The sequence below is a fragment of the Kogia breviceps genome, chromosome 2 (assembly GCF_026419965.1).
Source record: "Kogia breviceps isolate mKogBre1 chromosome 2, mKogBre1 haplotype 1, whole genome shotgun sequence".
NCBI classification, from domain to species: domain Eukaryota; kingdom Metazoa; phylum Chordata; class Mammalia; order Artiodactyla; family Physeteridae; genus Kogia; species Kogia breviceps.
In genome coordinates, this window is record NC_081311.1 from 32,632,823 (window position 1) to 32,646,523 (window position 13,701).

The 13,701-nt window shown below is 49.1% G+C and overlaps 1 protein-coding gene and 1 long non-coding RNA gene across 50 annotated transcripts in view; one reads left to right on the forward strand and one right to left on the reverse strand.

The window, feature by feature from the left end:
- SORBS1 (sorbin and SH3 domain containing 1) overlaps positions 1-13,701 on the forward strand; it is a 245,001-nt gene that overhangs the window by 147,821 nt on the left and 83,479 nt on the right. For 19 of the 49 annotated variants that reach the window (XM_067024993.1, XM_067024977.1, XM_067024981.1 and 16 more), the window contains 4 exons: positions 1,491-2,210; positions 2,826-3,188; positions 6,858-7,002; positions 10,788-10,817. In XM_067024993.1, the coding sequence (XP_066881094.1) occupies positions 1,491-2,210; positions 2,826-3,188; positions 6,858-7,002; positions 10,788-10,817 (1,258 nt within the window). The remainder of the gene's footprint in view (positions 1-1,490; positions 2,211-2,825; positions 3,189-6,857; positions 7,003-10,787; positions 10,818-13,701) is intronic. The other 30 variants (XM_067024994.1, XM_067024997.1, XM_067024999.1 and 27 more) reach the window with 4 other exon arrangements.
- On the reverse strand, positions 88-2,420 carry LOC136793522 (uncharacterized). Its single transcript, XR_010838865.1, has 2 exons — positions 2,184-2,420; positions 88-220 (listed from the first exon to the last, which is right to left on the reverse strand). It is a non-coding gene; the product is annotated as an uncharacterized lncRNA (long non-coding RNA).

Genomic DNA, 13,701 nt, shown 5'->3' on the forward strand with positions numbered 1-13,701 from the left:
CTGGGCTACCTTTAAAGATAGGGGCCAGTGAAGGAAATCTAGGTGTCTTAATTTAGGCTGCTATAAGAATATATCAAAGACAGGTGATTGAATCAACAAACATTTATTTCTCACAGCTCTGGAGGCTGGGAAGTCCAAGATCAAGGTGCCAGCCTGTTAGGTTCCTGGTTAGGGCTCTCTTCCTGTCATGTAGACAGCTGCCTTCTCACTGTGTCCTCACCTGGTGGAAAGAGAGGGCTCTGGTCTCTCTTCCTCTTCTTATAAGGACTCCTATCCCATCATGGGGTCCCACCCTCATGACCTCATCTAACCCTAATTACCACCCACAGGCCCCATCTCCAAATGCCACCACTTGGGGTTAGGGGTTCAACTTATGAATTTGAGGGGTCACACATCCAGTCCATAACATTAGGAAAATAAACTTTCCTTATCTTACTTGATTCCAAGTTGAGCCACAGGTTGACAGGTGGCTGTCCTTGAAATGAGGATCATCTGGAGATTTACCCCATTTCCTGACCCTCTGCCTCGCTGAGACCCAGGGAGAAGCAAGCTAGGGGCTGTGTTGAGGGAGGGGGAATGAGATGGGGACTACAGTTTTCTAGCTCTGAGCCTGGAACAAGAGCTTTGGGCTTAAATCATGAGCCTGAGGCTGATCACCCCCTTTTTGGATTGTCTGTGCCTGATGGGCTGGATGGGAATGAGGAAAGGTCTGGAATTTGGTAAACAGGCACAGTCCAATCCAGTCAGATGCTTCATTGCCTGGTCTCTTTTTTCTGGGTGCGTCAAAAATGGGAGACTGCATGCTTTTAATCTCATGCCTGTCTTCCTTCTAATAATTAGTTCCATCAAATTGTTTCCTCTGAGACAAGAGCACGTGTGGATTCTAAGTCCTTAGCGTTCTCTTCTTGGTGAGTTTTAATTTGTTATGCTTATGGAACTGAGTGCTAAATCTTAGTGACTCAATTAAGACGGCTGCCTCCTGTGAACAACTAAGGATGATTCTTCCAGTTGTCCATTTCCTGAGGGAAAAGAATGGAAGACACTCTCAAGAGTTGGAGGGAACTTAAACTTTTAAAGCTGAAGGTACAAAGAGGAAAATCTTTGAGGATTGGAGAAAACTGGGGCCTCTGGGGCTTCTTCCACTGGCATTTAACCCTTGGGCACCCTTCTTGGGTCAGGAGGTCTCAGAGGGTACAGGTCAACCCAGGACTCGTGTCAACCTGACTTAGCATCTGGGCTGAGCTCAGCCTCCCTGTGATGTAAAGGAGAGTCAGGCCTGCCTCTCCAGGTGAGTAGGATTCAGTCCTTGGCTTTACCGCAAGGAAAAATGTACGGGCCACGAGGGGTCTAAGCTGAGGATTTGCTTTAAAACGTGTCCAGAATTGTTGATTCTTCAGGTCGTGTTGTGCTACTATTTCTAATGGTCATCCTTCTTTCCATTTCCCCTCCTCTTTCTTTCTTTTTATTGTGTCTTAAAAATACTACCAAAGGTCCTCTCTCCCCCATGCCCTCTCCCTCAAGAGGACTGCTTTGCATGGCAGCCCCCCGGCACCCGCAGTTCCTTCAAGGACTCCCTTTACCTGAGCTCACCAAAGCCGTACGTCCCGCCCGGCACCCCCAGCCAGCAGGGCCCCTCACGACCCCGGCCCGTCTCCGTCCCCCTGGCAGCCAGATCAGCACCCGAAGGTGTGCTGTGTCCCGGGCCCTCACTTCCGGGTTCCACGCTCCGCAGTGCTTGGTCCCGCCCCCAGCAGTGCTGTGCAGTTGCCAGGACAGTTTATAGAGAGAATGTGAGCTCTTCTAACCCACGTCATGAGGCAGTTGGGAATAAAAAGGTCAGCAGCTTATATGTACCTTGTTTATCCCATAACATTCGCCCCGCGGCATCGGAAAACCTCTCTGGTGTTGCACGTGACCCAGACAAAGGCACTCCCTTGGAAGCTGCGGGCACTCGAGCACCGGCCCCCAGCATTGCCTCCTGCACAGCCGGCACGGGGAAGCCGCCCTCTGCTCTTTCTCCTGACCCTCCCAAGCTATTCTCTGACATCCCTAAGGATGCCGTTAGCCGTGGCGAGAGTCCTTCCCCAGGGACTCGGCCTTCGTCAGCAGACGCAGTGACACCACCTGTGCTAGGCCCCCAGGTCACCTCTGATCCCGAAAACCGGAAGAGAAAAGAACCTTACCTTTTGCAGCCCCGTTATCCAGCCAAGGCAAGGAATTAGGAATGTTTGTGTGTCTCCTACACCGTCTCTTTCGAAAACTCATGCGAGCAGCTTGTTTGTTTTCTGGGCCGCCCTACCTCCTTGTCCTCGTGAATGGTGCTGCAGCTTGAGGCTCAAACCCTTCTGTCTCAACATCTCAGCACAGTCCTCCCTGTGTCTCCCCGCCTCTCTTTTCTGTAAATACGTAAGTACGCTGGAGCGTGGACTCTGCAGACTAATGATATGGTGAGCTATTATATGTTACATGTGTTTTGTAACAAGATACCAAAGAGATGGTATTTACTCCCAAGCTTTCGGGCTCTGCAAGCAGTTTGGGGGTTAAACACAGCCTGCCTGCCTGTTCTGTTGTTCTCTCTTTCTCAAGTGTTAAAAGGACTCAAAAATAGATGGGTGGAAAGTAAACTTGGATGGGGTTCCCTCTGTGTCACAGAGTATCAGGAGGCCAACTGGCTAGCACTGACTGTCTCGTGTACTCTGCGGAAAGGGCACTGATTAAATATTTCTCAGCGTACATCACTGCATGTCCGCTCTCAGCTGTTTAAATATGGAATTCCTTCTCCCCTGCCGTACCCCTTTACGTAATGACCCCCTTATTTCCTACAGGATGCCACTTCCTCCAGCCCAGGCCAGCCTGAGGTAATAGTTGTCCCTCTCTACCTGGTTAACACTGACAGAGGGCACGAAGGCACTGACAGACCTCCAGCATCTCTGGGGCCCCACGGCCCCCCGGTCCCGGCGGCCGTCCCTGCCGGCTCACCTCTGACCTTGCCGACTCTAGACGATTTCATTCCCCCTCATCTGCAGAGGCGGTCTCACCACAGCCAGCCAGCCAGCACTCCTGGCTCCCTCCCCCCCGTTAGCCAGACACCGCCATCCTTCTCACCACCGCCTCCGCTGGTCCCTCCGGTCCCCGAGGGCCTCCGCAGAATCTCGGAGCCTGGCCTCACGGGAGCTGTTTCGAGTACCGTAAGCTTGCTAGATCCCCTTCCTCACAGCCTTCCTGAATGTCTGCTCCCGGCAGTAAAGAGAAAAAAAAAAAAAGAAAAGAAAGAAAAAACCAAAAACCCCTTTCTCACTCAAGTACTAAGTTCTGAGAGAGATGTTGGCTGCCCTGTGCTTGTGTGATGACCAGAACCGTGTTTGCTTTCACTAGAGCATGCCTCCCCTGTGTGTTCCGTGGGCCCCTTGTGTCTGTTCAGCAACCTCTCTAGACCTTCTTCCTCTCTGTCCTGTTTGGAATGCACATCTTCCTGCAGAGCAGACCACCTCTGTGGCCTTTCCTTTGGTTAGCTGTGCTCTTTGTAGGCCAGGCAGATGTAGTGCGGAGAGCGGAGGGAAGCTCTGAGGAATTGCGTGGAAAAGCCAACAGTAGGCATGGTGCTAACTGTTTCTCTAACAGGGAGCCAGGGAGGTTCTAGGGGAGGGAATGATTCACTCATGCTGATTTTGCAAGTAAGCAAATTCTCTTTTATATGCAGCAATGGCAGAGAGTGGGTTTAAAAAAAAAAAGTTTAATTGAGCAAATGGATATAGAAGCCTGGTACAAGCGTTAGCACTGTTTCCTCAAAAGGCAGAAGATTGCTGGGGCCCCTGCAGGGTGGCTGCCAGGGGCTTTTGAGGCGAAACAATACCTGCCCCAGTGGTCATGGGGAGTTAGAGTGTCCCGACACTTCAGGTCCTCTCCTGCGAGGGACGATTCCCATCGTAATGGGAAAGCCCAAGTGCTTTAGAGGGAAGGCCAAGTCAAAGGGCTCAGTCTGTTCTGCCCTCAGGAGCCCTGGGAGCTGAGAGACTGCAAGAACCTCAGTGTGAGTCGTAAAATGGGGACGCACGGATCTGTCCGGGCTGTGGGTGCAGTGGAACTGAGTACGCGGAAGTTTCTGATACAGGGCTCGGCACGCAGAGAGTGCCCAGTGACTGTTGGCTTTGGGGCTGAGGGGTTGCCCTAGCAAGTGGACCAGAGCTCCTCAAAAATAAGTGGCTGACTAAGTAGCAGTTCATCATTGAGTTCCTGCCACGTTCTAGTTTTCCTGCTAGATTCTGTGGGCACAGCTGTGAACAGGATTTATCTGAGTGGTGCATTGGTTCTCAAGTGTGGCGTGCATGGGATCCCCTGAGGTTATACTCCTTGAGTTTCTGATTGAGTGGGTCTGGGGAGGGGCTGGGGACTGAGATTTGGTAACAGGCATCCTGGGGGATTCTGACGCTGAGGATCTGTGGACCACATTTTAAAATGTAGCAACCTAGTGGGTCATGCAGTTGGCTGCTGGAATTAAACGTTCCTTGACCATCCCTCTGCGGAAAGAGGTATGCCTACAAAACTGGCTCCAGTGGCTCATTAAACTGAAGCCAGTCACACAGAAAGCAGGAAGGAAACTTGTTTTTTGACTTGTAAGAGAAATTACAGTGAGATATCAGGCATGCCAAAGCTGGGAAAGGCTACGTCCCGGGCAGGGTCCTCTTCTCTAATCTCTAGATACAGCACATCACGGTTAGGTGAGGACCTGGCCAGATGTGGCCCGGGAGCTTTGGATGTCCTAGCTTTGAGCTCTTCCACTGAGCCCTGTTGGAGGAAAGTGCTAGATTGTTCGCTGATGCATTCTCCTCACCCCAGCTCAATTTATAGGTGCATTTAGAAGCCACTCTTGTTTTGGAGAGTACAGGCACAGAATGTTTCTCTGGAGCAGCATGTAAAGCAAATCTTATTTTTAGTGCACTAGTATATCATGAATAGCTTTCTTGTGCACCCTACACTTTGCCATTTGCATAGATCTAGATTTTCATAGTGAGTTTGTCTCGTGTGTGCCAGGACAGATGAGTTGGGACAGTGCCCTCAATTTCTCAAACCTGTTTGGTCAGCCTGGTACTGACTTCCCAGGAGGACTTCCTTTGGCCCGATAACTTCTGGTTTGGCCCTGGGTACAAACAGAGTAAGAGGTGAAAAAGGAAACTGGTTGGATTCCTGCAATGAGTGAGAATTGTCAAGAGGAACAGGAGCCCCTGTGGATGGTGGCCAAGCCACAAGTTGATATCTGCTCCATCTGCAGTGATTGGAGAGTAAGAGGGAAGAAAATTCATGTTAATTGATCCAGGTTCTTTTAGCCAATAGCTATTTTTGTGATGTTCCAGAAATAAGGTTTACGCCAGAGTAAAGTTTGTGAGATGCTTAATGTTCACACGATCCATCCAGGCATTTATACTTTAAGGAGCTGTATGCCTGATTTTTTGTGTGTTTCTTGGGTGCATTATGGCAGAGTTATCTTTATTGCATCGCTTTGGAAGTAAATTAGGAAAAGTGTAATTGTTTTTCCACTATACAAAAGAAAAAATTGAGATGAGGCACTTTTTGAACAAGATCGTATTGTGCCTCTGGAGTCTTAGGGAAAGGTTTTATTTACTAAACTGAGCTGCCACTCATAACTAACAGCTGTGACATGAGGGCACTTTCAGAAGAGGTGAGCTGACCAAGCCAGTGTTTTTAAAGGAAGCTCCTACTGTGTGTCAGGAGCTGTCCCGGGTCCTGACACTCACATCCTCTCTTTTGGTGGGCACGTGTTGTCTGGCTACAGAGGATGTTCAGAGACACCTTTGCCGGTAGACGGCTCCTGTCAGCCATGTGGCATTTGCTGAGCACCCACGGCCTGCGGGGCGTTGTGCTAGGTGCAGGGGGAGGAGGAGGAAGGGAGGCGTAGCCCTTGTCCTGCAGGTACTTACAGAGCAGTTGGTCTCCGGTGGAGCACACTGACTGCTTTGAGCTACACTTTTATCTAGAAAGTAACTATCAGTCTTGTTCTTCAAACCTTTTGGGAATGACATTCTGGCTTGGGGGTCTGTAAACTTCAAAATAGAAACTTTGCAAAATTTATAGGCATGATAGAGGAAACTGTCTACAGATCTTTACGACATTTTGAGGTCCTATTTTCATGTGTTTAAAAATACTGCTATTATTCCCATCGTGCAGATTATAATGTTAGTAGTAATCATTTTATTGGTATTTCTGGCAGACACCTCAGGATTTCAAAGTCAGGATTTTCATAAGTCTTTACTTCAGAGATCTTTGTCAGTCAATATCAGAGTGAGAAAATGTCTCAGTACTACAAGATAATGTCCAAATCTCAGAAGTAAGTGCTAGGAGGGTCGTTCAGTGGTGTAGGTAAGAGTAGCTTTCCAAGAGTTCCAGTACTTAACTCTTCCCTGTTCTTACGTCAATGGCTTCTCGTCCTCACAATGTCTCGTGTTGCTCTAAACAAGTACTAAACTTTCCTGATTTTCCCCCAATTAAACCACCTTTTGTTCTCAGATTGCATTGGGGATTGCATGAGTTTTGCATGTTACACTTCTTCGAATTTGCTTTTTCAGTAACCGGATTGAGCCACAGTTATGACCAGATGAAAATAATGAATGACGTTGCTGAGACTTCGAGTAACATTTACCTTCTTTCTCTCCCCTTACTAATCCCAACAAAGAGAATAAACATTCCAGATTAAACTTCTGACTGGAATTAATATGTCTCACTGGTTACATTTCTTTTTATCATTAAGGTCCTTGTAAAGCTTTAAATCTCTTCTTTTTAAAAAGCGTTACCTCTCGGTTTCACGTAGTTGCAGTGAGTGACGACGTTTGTTTTCTTTTCAGGACTCAAGTCCTCTACTAAATGAAGTTTCTTCATCGCACGTTGGAACTGATTCCCAGACCTTTGCACCAGTTAGCAAGCCATCATCTGCCTACCCCTCCACGACAATTGTCAATCCTACTATTGTGCTCTTGCAACACAATCGAGGTAAGGGATCTGCAAAGAGCACCGTGCCCCCAGCTGGCTGGAATCAGCCATAGCTGCACTGTGACATCTGGGGCAAGAATTCTGCCATTCCACAGCATTTTCTACAAATCCCATCTTTCCCCGAGGCCACCTGCCCCAGTTTACTCACTCCCACGACCCACAAAGTAGATCACAGCAGCAGACAGCGGCCCCTGTCTGGGCATGAGGTCAGGGGTCTGAATAAGTAAGTAGGTGACGTGTGTCCCGCAGCCTGGGTATTCAGTTTTCTTCAGATGGGAGCTCCAAAAAGAAAGACAAGACAGAAAGGAAAACATCTGCCCCTTAATTACCGTCATGAGAATTCTAGTCGGGGCTCTGCTAGGAAAATCCAGGTGCAGTAATACCTCTTTTAATTACTGTCCTAAATCCTGTAGTTCTGTGACATGAATTTTCTAGAAAGTAAACTTTTGAGCACCAAAATTTAAAAAAAAAAAAAAGAAAGAAAGAAAACCTGGATGGGAACTTTTCTAGAATAGAAAACATGTTTTTGTATCTCTAAAACAGAGGCTTTTGAACTTTTCCTTAGTGACTCATGGCCTTCATTCTCTCCAGAAGTCACTGCACTGGGCTTTCCCTCAGTGGCACCCTCTGGGGACTTGACGTTGGTGTGGCTTCTTGCCCCTTACCCTATGTGGCCCCCGACAGCTCTGCTGAGGGTTTTCATGTTTGTTTTGTAGAGTTTCTCTGACTGCTGCTGGTTGGTTCTTCCCTTTCTCTGAAGGGGTGTCATAGGGGAAACGGAGCACGTTGAGGTAGTAATGATATATGTTGACCCTTCTGCTTTAAAATCCCAGGAGATGATTCTAAGTCCCAAGATTTCCTTTTTGAAATTCCACAGACGATTAAACTTCCCCTTCACAAAAGTCCTTTGCGGCGTGAAATGTAAAGTCTTCAGGCAGTTTCCTAGTGTAGAAAGGGCTCTTGAGTCTGAATTTCAAAAAACGGTGGAGGTTTAATTATTTTATTTAGAGCTCAAAGCTCGGTACCAAATCTTCCTTTTCTTGACTCCCTTCTCGCCTACTTCATACTTTTCCTCCCCTCCCCTCCCCTCCCTCTCTGTATTGACTTGGATGAGAATGGGACTAGAGTCTATTTTTAATTGTTTTCCATATTAAATGGAGTTTTCTATTTCCTGCCCCAAACTTGAAAAGCAGATGAATGAAATGTTTTTCTCTCACAGATATCCCACTCAAATCTTAGTTATTTTAGTAATTTTATTTTCTTCATTCTGTGTTGTTCCCATATTAATTTTCACCCATGAATCTGTGTTCTTCAAAAGATAGAAAGGTCCCACCCCCTACACTAAGCTACGTAAGAGCCCGTTTTCCTTTCAGCGGTGCCATCCCCCTTACTGGCAGTAGCTTTCTCTGCCCAGAAAGTGTCCGTAATGCAGGACAAAGTGAAATTTTGGTTCTCTATAAACTTCTTTATGACTCATCTTTTTTAAAAACCCACTCAAAAAGAAGCAAGTTGGTTCCCAGAAGGAAAGGCAGTTTATTCCCAAGGCCACTTGGCTTTTGGGAAATGCCAAGTGTAACGCCAGTTACGTCTGATGGCACCTGGTGAGACGTTTTGGGGCACAGAAGTGCCTGTAGTTCCTTTTTGCTTCTTCCCTGAACAAATGGAGTCTTCTTTATTTACTCAGATGCCTTTGGTTCTTGCCTTTCTCTTTTGTCCAAGTTCCTGCCTTTGGGCTTAAACATCAGAGTCGTGCAGCCTGAATCACACGTCCTTCAGAAAAGGGTTCAAGTACATTTGTTGTTTGGAATTAAAAGGTAGCTTCCCCTACGCTCCTTAAGTAGGTGGGAAGAGTTGAGGAGAATGGAAACGCCTATCGATCACTAATCATCGACTCACTGTAGGTCAGGCATTTTGGGCTTCGCTTTGGAATTTACCCAGCTTGGCAGCCCTGCTTTGCCTCACAAAAAGTACCCATGAAAACAATTTAACTATTGCAGAGGCTCCTGAGGGAGCGTTAACTCTGCTCCACTTCTAGAATTCCAGTTTAGTCGTTGTAAAAAAAAGGTTCCCCTTGTTCCTGCCTAGGCTGCCCCAGGGCATAGTGTGACAATAACCCCGTCTCTCCAAGCCAGGCCCCCCTGCTGCAAACAAACAGAGGGGCACTGCACCTCTGGCCTGGCTCTCACGGTTGTGTAAACATAGCCCTTGCCCCTCTTTCTGGAGCTTTCCGTCCCACATGTGTTTGAGGGCAGATGGCTTATGATCAGTCTGGGGAGGAGGATTTAAACTGGAGAACTCTCGGGACTGAGAGAGTGCATGGGTGGCTCTTGGTCTTCAGTGGGCATAGCATGCTGGGAGTCACATTCAGGAGGGCTTTGGTGGGGAGGCATGGGAGAGGAGCTCTGCATTTTTCAGCAAGCTTGCGGGGCATGTCCACGGACCACATGAAGGACAGGAGTTCCACGGTCCCAGACTTCTAGATCTCATGGTCATGTGAAACGGTCTGGGGACTAGCCTGGGGTTGCTAATTTCTAACTTTTGCTAAGTAACACTCCTGAAAAACAACCACTGTGATCTACACTGCATGCATCTCTTTCTGTGAAGGAAAGGCTATTCCACACTTCAGAAGTGTGATACCACATAATCTTTTCAATTGAATAGATTTGCTTTTGATTGCTAGGGAAGACCTTGCCTTCAGCTTGGAGACGAGCGTTTGGGTACCATAGATCCAGGGAGCACTTTAACAGACAAGGAAACTGAGGCTGAGACGTTACGTGGTTGGCCAGTGCCATCTGGCAAGTTGCTGGCAGAGCTGAGCCTAGGGCTCTGCTGGGCTTCTGTGGTCCAGCTAGCGTGAACCTTGCCCACGTGCCCAACATAGACAAGGGGGGCTTCCAGGGCTGCGAGCTCCCCTACTGTCCTGTTTACTTCTCGCCACGCCGGTTCTGGAGGGAGGGTGGGGACGCCGCCAAGGGGGATGATGACAGCACCCATGGGCTGGCAAGTGTTCTATTTTTATACGTGTGGCTGCTTTATATTTAGCAGCTGTAGAAGGTAAAGGTCATTTTTGTGCTTATCCCAAAGCACATACGCACAGAACTCTCCAAAGGAGGTGCTGGCCTCCCCACCGCAAGACTGCCCAGGAGGGTGGCAAACCAATGGACCTCCCACTGTTAAGGAACCAGTGGGATCTGGTGATTAGAGTTGGAAAGAAACCTGGGGAACCCAGGTTCTAGATGCAGCTCTGATTTTCATTGTCCTCTTGGATTAGTTTGTGCCCCTTATCTGAGGTCTCTCAGCCAGTGCTGACCTACCTGCTGGAGCTGCTGTGAAGATTAAAAGCGCTCACACATGTGAAACCTCTTAAAACGATATCTGGCATTTAGCAAGCTCTCAGATGGCAGCTGCCATGGTTATGATTACATTCCCTCAAAAGGTACCAAGACTGGGGTGTATAAGGTCCTGCTTGCTCCCTTGAGACCAGGGGAGTTGAGGGCCTCCTTCAGTGATCAGATCACTTTAAGATGTAAACAACCAGAAAACAGTGATTGTTCCCCGAATCCTGGCACAAATCTAGGGGGAGAGGGACAGGAGACACCACACCCAGATGATGAAGCCACCCCTGTATTCAGCTGGACTACACAGCATTTTAGCATCTAAGCCCAGAGGACAGTGAGGACACAGGTTTGGGGATCCTAACGAGTTATGCCAGGACTTCTTGGTCTTACCATGTCTGTGTAAATCTCACTTACACTGTGTATTTTTTTGTTTTTTTTTTATCACAGAACAGCAGAAACGACTCAGTAGCCTTTCAGGTAGGTAGAAATACTTATTTACATACTAACACCTGTTCCTGCTAAAGCCATCTTCTGGCCACCACCTGATGTGTTCAGTCAGTGAAGTCTTGCGAGCTTCTCTGATGTGTTGGGAGCTCTGCTTACTGCTGGCTGCAAGGATGATTAAAAACAGGCATGGTTCCCTGGAACTTGAAGGCTGGTTGGGGGCACACTAGTGGTGCAAACTAGTAAACGTGTCCAGTGGGACAGTGACAAGTGCCTTGATCGGTAAGAACTGGCTATTCTGAATAAAAAGGACAAGGGGCTACGCTTTGGATGGAGTGCTCCTGGCCAGCGTCGTTGAAGGAGCCACCTTCCTATTGCTTCTATCTCTCTTCTAGGGGTTGGGAAATGTGGATCAGTTCTCTCCTTTTTGGGTGGCAAACCCGAATGCCAATAGATGACCCTGGGATGATGGACCAAGGGGAGAGCCTCCAGGCCAGCAGTGCCTGGAAGAGGGTTGGGGAGCACAGCTTCTTGAACTTGAGCTGGCATCAGAACCTCCTGGAGAGCTGGCCAAAGCCCAGATTCCCGGGCCACACCTCCAGAGATTCGGATGTCATGGGTAGAGGCGAGAAGTTGCATTTCTTTTTTCTTTTTTTTTTTTTTTTTTTTTTTTTTTTTGCGGTTATGCGGGCCTCTCACTGTTGTGGCCTCTCCCGTTGCGGAGCACAGGCTCCGGACGCGCAGGCTCAGTGGCCATAGCTCACGGGCTTAGTTGCTCCGCGGCATGTGGGATCTTCCCGGACCAGGGCACGAACCCGTGTCCCCTGCATCGGCAGGCGGATTCTCAACCACTGCGCCACCAGGGAAGCCCTCTTTTTTCTTTTTTAAAATATTTATCTATTTATTTGGCTGCGTTGGGTCTTAGTGGCGGCATGAAGGATCTTCGTTGCGGCGCGTGGGCTCCAGGGGTCTCTCTTTGTGGTGTGCAGGCTCAGTAGTGGCGCACGGGCTTAGTTGCCCCACGGCATGTGGGATCTTAGTTCCCCGACCAGGGATCGAAACCACGTCCCCTGCATTGGAAGGCAGATTCTTAACCACTGGACCACCAGGGAAGTCCCAGAAGTTGAACTTCTAACCAGCTCCCCGGTGATGCTGATACTTCCCTCTGTACTGACTGCACTAGCAAGTTTCATCAGGAGCCAACAATGGTGGGGAGTGACTGCAAATATAATCAGATATCAGGGCTCACTCCTTGATAAAGTGTGCAGTATTGGGACAGGGTGGGGGTGGGGAGGGAACCCAGAAATGGGAATGTTTGGCCATTTCCTTCCGGCTTTCTGTAGCCATAATCCTGGTTCTCCCACCTACTGATGGTGGGACCTAAGGCAGGTTACTGATGATATAAACTACAGATCAGTTTTTATCTGCCAAATAGGAAAAGCAGTAGTGCCTCCTGGGTTCTGCTGGTCAGCAGCTTAGCACTGAGCACTGACACTCAAGTGCTTGATAGAAATGAGTTACTGTTGTCAGCAGGTGCCTCCTTTGGCATTTTATTGAGTGCCTACTTTGTGTAAGGCACCAAGCCAGGCTCTGGGGCTGTTTCGGGGAACTGTGCTGCCCTCAAGCAGCTAATGGTGTGATATCGTGGCTTGTAACCTTGTTTTGGTCATGGACTCATCTGGAGAACCTAAGCAAGGCAGTAGATTCATTCTCTAGGAAAAGCCACATGCATGCAAACACATGGATTTGCCGGTACTCTTGATCTCTGGGGTTGAGGACCCCTCATCTGGTGGATAGCAAAAGCCACCATCTTTCTGAGCAGCTGCTCCATGAGTTCTGTGTTCCCTCATCCCTCTGCTGTCCTTGTGATTCGTGGAGAGCCTGGTGGGGAGGACATGGGGTTCTCAAACCCTCTCCACTTTATCCAGGACTTGGCCACAGGACCAGGACAGGCTGTGGCTGAGCTCAAGGTGCCCTTTGCTGCCCCTTCTGGAGCTGCCGCACTCCAGCCCACTTCATTCCTTGGCCCCAGCCCAGATTGCTGAGAACAGGGCGGCTCTGGAAAGGAGCTCCGGGGCTTCCCTGGTGGCGCGGTGGTTGAGAATCCGCCTGCCGATGCAGGGGACACGGGTTCGTGCCCCGGTCCGGGAGGATCCCACGTGCCGCGGAGCGGCTGGGCCCGTGAGCCATGGCCGCTGAGCCTGCGCGTCCGGAGCCTGTGCTCCGCAACGGGAGAGGCCACAACAGTGAGAGGCCCGCGTACCACAAAAAAAAAAAAAAAAAAAAAAGAAAAGGAGCTCCGGTGGGCGCCTTCCTGCTTTGGGGAGTTTGAAAAGGCACCTCAACACAAGTTAAGGGACCCAGAGTTTGGTCCTGGTCCTTCCCTCTTACAGTAGCTGTTTGTCCCTGGGTAAGTGACTTCACCTCACTGAGCCAGTTTCCTCGTATGGGAAATAGGCATGTGATCCTTGCCCCTGCCTCAAAGAGGCGTTGTAGGGACCATCTGTGATGGGAGGAGTGGAGAGGGTGCTTTGCACACTGGAAGGGGCTGTGTGAATGTCGGGGCTTCTCTATCATGCTGGCAGGCTCAGGCCGCTTCCTCCACTTTAAAATATGCCCAGCGCTTCCATCCCCCGCTTTTGGTGCAGATCCACTAAGGGTATTTGATAGAGCGGGACATAAAGTAGGTGCTCACTAAAAGCAGCTTTGTTTAAAAAGGAAGAGCACCATTTTGTTCGGAAGCCCCTGAAGGAGAGAAGGCTGGTGGGGCTGGTGCTCTAGTCTGGGCTCTGGAGTAAGAGAAAGTAAGGCTTTTCCAACCCCACCCCAGTGGTGATAGGACTCGGAAGGACCACCAGCCTCCCTCCCACTAACCGATTTTTTATTGCACCTCTGTGGGCCTTCATGCTTAATGAGA